This window comes from Mandrillus leucophaeus, unplaced genomic scaffold (genome assembly GCF_000951045.1).
Source record: "Mandrillus leucophaeus isolate KB7577 unplaced genomic scaffold, Mleu.le_1.0 Scaffold101, whole genome shotgun sequence".
NCBI lineage: Eukaryota > Metazoa > Chordata > Mammalia > Primates > Cercopithecidae > Mandrillus > Mandrillus leucophaeus.
Window position 1 is genome coordinate 1429530 of NW_012098210.1, and position 8932 is coordinate 1438461.

The 8932-nt window shown below is 53.9% G+C and overlaps 1 protein-coding gene across 1 annotated transcript in view; it reads left to right on the top strand.

The window, feature by feature from the left end:
• Positions 1–8932, top strand: part of EBF4 (early B-cell factor 4) — an 88977-nt gene that overhangs the window by 1589 nt on the left and 78456 nt on the right. Inside the window, exons 2-3 of the mRNA XM_011975467.1 lie at positions 4520–4861; positions 5182–5385. Of these exons, the coding sequence (XP_011830857.1) occupies positions 4520–4861; positions 5182–5385 (546 nt within the window). The remainder of the gene's footprint in view (positions 1–4519; positions 4862–5181; positions 5386–8932) is intronic.

Consider the following 8932-nt stretch of genomic DNA (forward strand, 5'->3'; position numbering starts at 1 on the left):
CTGGAGCCAGGGGCGGAAGGAGCCCTAACTCTGGACGGTCCCGGCGAGCTCCCCCGCCCACCCCGTCCGGAGCGCCTGTGCTGCCTCCTGAGGTTGTGGGGCGGGCCGGGGCGGGGCTTCTGCCTCCACTCCAGGCTGTCCCGGCAGATTTATGACGGCCGCTCGCGGGTGCGGCGATGAACGCCACCCCAGCTGGGCCGTCTATGGCTCTGAGAGAAGAGGCAGAGCCCCAAGCCATGACCCACAGCCACCGGCTGTCTAGGAACGTCCAGCCCCTCCTTCCTGGGCAGTCCCAGTGCCTCTCCTTGTCCAATTCCGCAGCTCTCTGTCAGGAAAGGCACGAAACCCAGCCCCCTTTTTCCTTTCCCACGCCCCTCGGAATTGGAGGATGGGGGTGTGCAGACCCAGAGAAGCGGCTGGGGGCTGGACAGTGGCGAAGAGATGAGGTGGGCAGTCGGTCTGGCTGGACTGATTGGCCTGAGAACCAGGCAGGGGCCCTGCCTCTCCCTCAGGTGTTTTTCTGGTAGGGCCTGTGGAAGGCAGAGTCCCTGGGAACCCAGCACCCGCGCCGGTCTCCTCTGACTCCTTTGCAAGGATCTGGGAACGTTAGTAGGGGATTGACTCCAGGATTTGAAGGCGAACTTTAAAAGTTTATTGACCTGCCCCCAAACCACCTGCACCTCCTGGCTTTTTGCACCTTCAGCGGTGACCATGGAGGGAGGCGTTTAGGTATCCTATGGGGAGTCACTGTGGTTTAGGATTAGGGAGGTGCCAGCTCTGCTGACAGCTGGGAGAGGGTTGGCACTGGGCTTCCCAGAAGTCTGAGCTGTTGCAGCAGCCCGAAGGGATTCCGAATGGGGGGCTTAGGGCAGACCGGGCCTGACACAGGAGCCCACATTCACACCCAAGAGGACGCCTCAATCTCACCCTGTAACAGACACACCGCGCTTCATGCGCAAACTGAAGCCCGTCCTTTCCTGGCCCGTCAGGAGGGAACACTGTGGGGCTCTGGAGCTGATCTCTTCCGGAAGAGAAAGGGTCTTGTGGATGAATTAATTTCCAAAAGTTTTACAAGGGATATAGCTATATTCCAGAAAAATTGGAAAATAAAAAATTTAGTTCCTCCTCTCTAGTACTACTACTGTCAACATTTTAGTGTATTTCCTTCCTATTTTTCTTTCCATTAACTTGTGTTTTCCTGTGCTATGCTTACAATTCCACCTCCTGCCTGATCTTCTGTTGGTTCTGGCTTTTTGTTCAATTTGAGACGGTCAGTTTCTTTAACATGGCCCCCTCTTTATCCCCACCACCTGCTGTGTGGCGAGAGCTCTTTGTAAGAGTGAATGAGGAGTGCTGACAGGGGCCTCTGGGAGTTAAGTTTCCATTTCTTTCCCTCTGTGCCTACCCAGAGGCAGGTCTGATGAAGGGGAAGCAAATGTGAAGGAGGCAGTGCCCTTGGAGTCTGTGTGGGGTTCAGAGCATGGGCCACAGCAGTGGTGTCTGCACATAGTGGGGCTGCGTGGGCTTGGGGTGTCCAGTAGGAGTCCCCACATTGTGAGGGCCACATTGCTGGGATGCAGAGGGCTTCTGCAATGTGAACAGGGGCTTTCTCGAGGCTCAGTCTGCTAATCCCCAAGTTTGGAGACTTCTCTGTCTCAGGACATAGACTGGGAGCCCCCACTCGCTTTGTTGTTCAGCTGACTGTCCTCCCAATCCCAGAGGGAACCACTTCGTCCTTCCTTTCCACTCTTCCTCGTGTTGTCTGTTACCACTCCGGTTGTATCTTGTTCCTCAGTCAGTCCTCTGCGCAGGTCTTCTCATCCCAAATCAGCAACAGCGAAAATTCCTCCCCCTGCCCCTGCCCCCGCCTGCATCCGCTGCCTGGTTTCTCTCCCTCTCGTCTCTGAGAAACTTGCACGGAAGCGCTCTCCCAGAAGGCTCCCTGGGATCCGAGGGGTGGCTTTGACACCTTCCTCAGCCTCACCCCACAGTTGCCTGGTTGTCAAGGCTTAGGAATGTTCCTTTCCGTGTCCTAGTCCCAATCTCAGTGCCCTCCGCCACCGCTTTTAGCAATGAAACCCCTGGCCCTCCACCCACTTTCTCCCTGGCTTGAAGGTTAATTGCACCCTGGTTACCACCTCAGCCTCCTGGCCCAGTGCCTAGCCCCAGCCATTCACCACTCCCCTAAAACCATCCTCCCTGCACGGGACCAAAGCAGTATTTCCAAAGTACTTTTTTCTGCTCATGTCTCTCTCTGATTACAAATAAAGTGACCAGGCTGGGCATGGTGGCTCACACCTGTAATTCTAGCACTTTGGGAGGCCGAGGTGGGCGTTCACTTGAGGTCAGGAGTTCAAGACCAGGCTAGCCGACAATAGAGAGCATCATCTCTACTAATAATGCAAAAATAAACCGGGCGTGGTGAAGCATGCCTGTAGTCCCAGCTACTTGGGAGGCTGGGGTGGGAGGATTGCTTGAGCCCGGGAGGCAGAGGCTTCAGTAAGCCAAGATCGCACCACTGCAGCCTGGGCAGCAGAGTGAAACTGTGCCTTAAAAATAAATAAGTAGGCCGGGCACGGTGGCTCAAGCCTGTAATCCCAGCACTTTGGGAGGCTGAGACGGGCAGATCATGAGGTCAGGAGATGGAGACCATCCTGGCTAACATGGTGAAACCCTGTCTCTACTAAAAAATACAAAAAAAAATTAGCCAGGCTAGGTGGCGGGCGGGCGCCTGTAATCCCAGCTACTCAGGAGGCTGAGGGAGGAGAATGGTGTGAACCTGGGAGGCGGAACTTGCAGTGAGCCGAGATCGGCCACTGCACTCCAGCCTGTGTGACAGAGCGAGACTCTGTCTCAATAAATAAATAAATAAATAAATAAATAAATAAGTAAATAAATAAATAAATAAAATAAAATAAAGTGACCAACCCCCAAGCCCCACTGCTTCCTCATGGATATCTCCAACATTCAAGGCCTATCATGGTCTGACTCCGGTCTTCCTCCCCAGCCTCCTCTGCATGATACTTGGCAGGCAATGGATACTTGGAGAAATAGCTGCACCACTGGTTAAGTGCTGTGGTCTATTGAAACAGTCCCTCTGCCCTCAGCACCTGCACGTCCCCTGCATTAAGTCTCACCAGCCTCAGGACTCCCTCCCACACCCACCGAGCCCAGCACCTGCTCTTTCTATGCCCTCCCACCATGCCCAGGGTAGTAGTTTTAGTGCTGCCTACGAATGCTTACCACAGGCCAGCATCTGCTGTCCTCTGCCTGTCCTGGTCCTCCTTGCCCTGCCAGCTGGGGCCTTCCATTAAGGCAATGGTAGCGGTCTGTTCATCCTTGTGTCCACAGTACCTGGGGCAGGCTCAAGCAGTCCATGCGGGGTGGGGGTGATGACAGTCTGCCAGAGGAAGCAGGAATGTTTCCCAGAGGGCTCCCAAGTCCCCTTATGTTGGGTTCCCCTCTTGACTTTAGAAGACTCCAGGTTCTACCTGACGCAGGAATCAACTCCTGGAGCAGCTTCTCCTGCCCAGTTCTACAGCTTGGCTTTTACAATAATGCCAAGATTTTACAGAAGGTGGGTGGGGAGGAAAAGGCCCAGAAGGCCTGCTAAGATGAGTGAGGGAGGCTGTGCCAACAGGAAGGAAAGGTCTGAGCAAAAGAGGGGTAGGGAGAGCAGAGGGGCTGCATACCCTTAAACTGGAGGCAATGGGGATGGAAAGGCTGGTGGAGAGGGCTGCCCTCTCCCTACCAAGGTCTTCCTACCAGGGAAGTCTGCACAAGGACCCCTGCCCCTGCCCTGAGCCAACAGGACTTTATCTCTAAGATCCATTTGCCCAGCCCCAGCCCATCTTCCCCTGACTCCCCTGAAGACCCAAGTCCTCCTGCTGGCACACTCAGCACAGAAGTAGCTCTCCTTTCCTTCTGATATGCTTCCCAGTCTGGGGAGACCTCTGGAGGGCCCAGGCCAGGCCTCCCCTTGGAGGAGACCCCTGGAGGACCCAGGCCAGCCCTCCCACTGGAGCTGGTCCCAGCACACTAGCAGGGCCCCGGAGAGGGAGGCCAGCTGGGGCTGCCTTTCCTGTAAGCGGCTGCAGGCTAGCATCCCTGCTAGGAAATGCTTTTGTTTGTTTTAATAATTCATAGCCGATCTTCAGCCTGGGACCTGGCAGGCAGGCCTGTGGGTGGGTGGTGAGAGGGTGGGCAGAGAGCAGTGGAGTGGGGAGTCTTTAGGTGGAATTGAGGGCCAAAGGAAGAGGGGGAGAGCAGGCCTGTGAGATCCTTCCCCCTCCCTCTCCACCTCCTTCAGGGACTTTGGTCACTGTACCAATTTCCTGGGGCAGATGAGCTGGGGCAGTGGGAAGAGGGAATAGGGACCTCCCCCAGACCCAAACCTCACCTCCAGCAGGACCATCTGGACACAGGCTCTGGGCAGCTCTCTGCAGCCACCAGGTCCTCCCTGTGCGAGCAGTGTTGAGGTGGGTGTGCCCCACTGAGCTGCTCCTTTTATCTTCCCCAGTCTGCAGCATGGCCAGGGGTTGGCATGTCAGGGCCAGGCCAATAGATCTTGTCTGGGGCATTAATGCCAGGCCCAGCTTGATCATCATCAGCAGTCCTGGGGTCCAGAGGATGCCTTCAGGGGAGAGTGGGGCCCAACGGGATGCTTGGACGAAGGGGGGATGTAGAGAAAAGGGACTGATGGAGCCCTGTCAGGATGGGACTAAGAAGAGCGGCACTTGGCAGAGAGAGACTTTGGGGAAATCTGTGGAAAGGGATGAGATGCAGGAGTCATACTCTTTGCTCCTTCCACTTCCTGGGATGAGGGGTGTCAACAAGGAGCCTCCCCCTATTACTGATGAAAGTAGGGCTTGTCCCCTGTAGCCCCAGCATCCCAGACTCAAACACAAGTTAGGCCCAGGTCAAGGCACAGCTCAAAACCTTGAGTTATCAAGGCAGCCAAGAGTTAGGATTTGGTGGGGAGAAGGGAAGGCAAGAGGCCTGGGGGTGCCTCTGAGAGGAGTCTAAGGCTCCAGCCTCGGTCATTTGTCCTCTGTGGGATTTGAGCTGGCTGTGGGTAAATTGCTCACATTTATAACAAGCATGTAGTCAAGGATGTGAAGAGCCATGAGTAGCCTTGGGAAGAGAGAACAGAGACTGTGAGGGGGGCTGTGTCTGCACCAGACAGTTATGCTGTGGCAGGGGTGAGCAGCTGCCATGAGAAGGGCCCTGGAGTGTCCTGCTCAGCCTTGCAAAGGAGCATCTCCCAGGACCTGCTGGGCAGCCCCAGCAATAGCAGTCAGACACCTCTGCAGCTTCCCACATCTCCCCACATGCATCCGCGTACACTCTGGAGCACAGTCTACCTGAATGGCCTAGGCTGTGAAGGTCAGGTTGCCCTTGGTATTGGCTTGAACCTGGATTCTTAACAGTGCTCAGGAAGTCCATGCACACCCATGCTCACTACAAAGCGTGTTGACTCTGACCAAAATGCATCTGTGCAACGTAAATCTTTTTTGGTGTCTCAAACAATCTCCTTTAATTTTCGGCCTATTTAAGAACGAAAGATGGGAAGGAAGTGAGTGGGGCACAGTAGAAATAGAAAAGTGAGCATATTCTTTTCCCAAATCTGGGTTCTTTAATACAGGAGCAAATGTCCCACTGCCTCAGGACACTCTGGAGTTGAGAAGAAAGTGTTTTGAACGTTGTGCTTGAAACAATCTTTTTAAGAAAGCAAGGAAATGTATAATTCATTTTGCAGTCTTGCAAAAGTGGTTAATGTGGCTGATTTTGTCACTCAGCTGCATTTCTCTGGAAAAGGCGCTTATGTGGCATGGTTTGTTCACTAATGATGCTAAGTGAATAAGCTGTTTCTGAATTATGGGCGTGAGCATTACATGTGCCAGGTGAGGCAGTTCTTTCTTGTATTTGTCATAAACTGATACCTGCCAAGCTGCACTCAGGCCCTTGGGGCTGTAGCTTTACTGGCATCCATTATACCTCAGGCCTCTGAATGGCTGACAGTTGGTACCCACCCACATCCCCTCAGGACCCTTGGTCAAGGGTCTGCCTCCTCTGCTGTTATCTGCTTCCCTTTGCTTGAGGACTTGCTCAGACTGCCAGAGCCTGCTCTGCCCACTTGCACAGCAGCCCAGAAGTACCTGAGAAGTAACAGCCCTAGAAGCCCTCCACCAGTGACTGACTAGAGTTGGTGGATAAATACCCCAGCTCCCTCACCCATCCCTCTGGTTGGATAATGCTGAGGCACACATTCCATGCTGTTTCCAGAGTTCCCCATGGGATGGAGCTCCAGGTGCCCACAGTGTGGAGTTGTTGAAAATGCACCCTCTATATGCTGCGTTCTCATCTTTGTCTCACCCCCAACCCCCAGTGTTTCCAAATCACTGCCCAGATACACTGTTGATACCTCCACTCCCTTGCTGTGTGTTTCTTGCTTATCCAGCTTGGGGTCAATCAGGAGAAGGAAGCACCATCCACACCTGCCTCTGTCGCTCTCGAGCCCTATTCCCTGCAATGTGCTGTTCCTTGTGTCCTTCTCTGTCTCTTGTTCATAGGAAATATCCTTTACTCATCTTGCCTTGAGCTTCTCCAAGCCTGGCAGGGCCATGAATAGGGTGAACTGGAGACGTTCCCAGGCAAGGAGCAGCCTCATGTGCGCTGCAGGGCTCTTGCCCACTCTGCAGTCCTCCTCTGGTTGGAAGGGGGCTGGGGCTGTCATTAACACTGCCCTGTTGTCCACTGCACGGATCTTTTCCTGAAGCTGTAAACTAACCAGTGCTGCTCCACCGATGGGTGTGAGCCTGGGAGGATGAGTGTGCCTCAGAGCCACTGAGCCGTGCTGGGAAAGGGCAGGATGCCGCTCTGGGCTGCCTTGGGGCAGTGGACTGAGCCCAAACCTACTATGGGGCAGGGCACAGGCATGCAAATCAGGGAAGCCCCTTCATGCCCGCAGCTGGCAGGAGATACTGGCCCAGAGACCCCAGGGGAACCTGCTGTCTTCCCCCTCCCCAGGTCCCTGTGCCCTCGCTCCTGTGTAATCCCCTCCTGCAGGGATGCTGAACCCTGTGAAGGAAGCTTGGCTTGGGGCTTATGCCAGGTTTCCCAGGTCTGGTCCTCAGCAGCCTGTCAGAAGCTGGGGGGCATCCAGGACCCAGGAATGGCTGATATTTGGGTGGGACAGGAAGCTCAAGCCAGCATCTTTGATTTATGCTGCACTAGTCTGGAATTTGGCCTGAGCACTTGCAGGGTGTCTGTGTAGAAAGGGCATGTCCAGTGGTCTGGGAGATTCTGTTCTCAGCACCCACCACTCCTGTGGCAAGGCCTCCTTTGCTCTCTACAGCCTCCCTCCCCGCTGCCTGAGAGCCTTCCAGGCCTCTTCGCTGGGCTAGATGACAGGATAAAAAGCCACAGGGACCTGGGGCTGCTTCACAAACCCACCTCCTCTGACCTTCTCTCCCACTAGGTGGTCCTGGAACCCATCCCCAGTGGAGTTCAAGTTAAGCTGGTCCTGGGAGCAGGAGGGAGGAGCTCAGGGTTGAGGCCTCGTTAGCATATTCATCAGCAGTAATCAGGGCCCCGCTGTGATCGAAAGCCCTCTTAGGGCTTCCCTGCCTCTTGCTGGCTGGGGAGCGGGTGAGGGGCGATCAAGGCCTCAACTTGAAAGGACTGCAGCCTGAGAGCGAGGGGGTGGAGGGAACAGGGAAGGATGGAGGGACAGTGAATTCCCTAGGGAAAGGAGCATCTGTAAAAACAATCTGTGGTCAGAAAGAAAGGTGCCGAGCAGAGCAGTGGCTCAAGCCTATAATCCCAGCACTTTGGGAGGCCAAGGCAGGAGGATCACTGGAGCCCAGGAGTTCAAGATCAGTCTAGACAATATAGTGAGACCCCATCTTTCCAAAATTAATTTGCTGGGCGTGGTGGCTTATGCCTGTAGTCCCAGCTAGTCAGAAGGCTGAGGTAGGAGGATCATGTGAGCCTAGGAGGTTGAGGCTGCAGTGAGCTATAATTGTGCTGTCGCACTCCAGCCTGGGTGACAGAGCAAGATCCTATCTCAAAAAAAAAAAAAAAAAAATGGTATTGGAGGTCCCCTCCCCTCATCTTGATCAGGGACAAGAAGACTTATGGCTTCTACCTCCTAAGTCAGCATTTCATGTGGACCACTGAGGGAGGCTCCGGGGCAAGCTTTCAAGAGGAGGAAACATTTTCATTTTACTATTATAATTTGTATGTGTAAAGCAATAGCAAGTGCCTCATGCCCATGACATCCCAGATGTTAATGGCTTAGCGTGAAGTCAAGTAAAAGAATAAATTGATTTAAAGTTATATGAAGAATAATAATAAGTAGTGGTGACTGTGGCAGCCATTGTCACAGGAGCATGCTCATGGTGGGCACCTGGACAAGCTGACCTAAGTGGCCCTCAAGGCAGTTCCCCATCCTTTTTGCTCCCCTGCATCCCTGCAACAGTCTCTCACTTGTCCTCCACACGGCACCCTCCTTTCCCCCATAGCATCTTTAAGCCTTGCCTGGCTTCAGAACTTTCTAGTGGCCTTTAGTCATGTTTCCCAAGCCATGACCCTCAACAAAAGTGCTCCGTAACCAAGCAAGCAGGTTGTGTTATTTGGCAAGGCGTAGTGGTTGGCACCTGTAATCCCAGCACTTTGGGAGGTCAAGGTGGGAGAAAGCTGGAGCCCAGAAGTTCGAGTCCAGCCTGGGCAACATATGGAGACCTCATCTCTACAAAAAGTAAACAAAATTATCCAGGCATGGTGGTGCGTGCCTGTAGTCCCAGCTAGTCAGGAGGCTGAGGTGGGAGGATTGCCTGAGCCCCAGAGGTTGAGGCTACAGTAAGCTGAGATCACACCACTGCACTCCAGCCTGGACAACAGAGCAAAACCCTGTCTAAAAAAAAAAAAA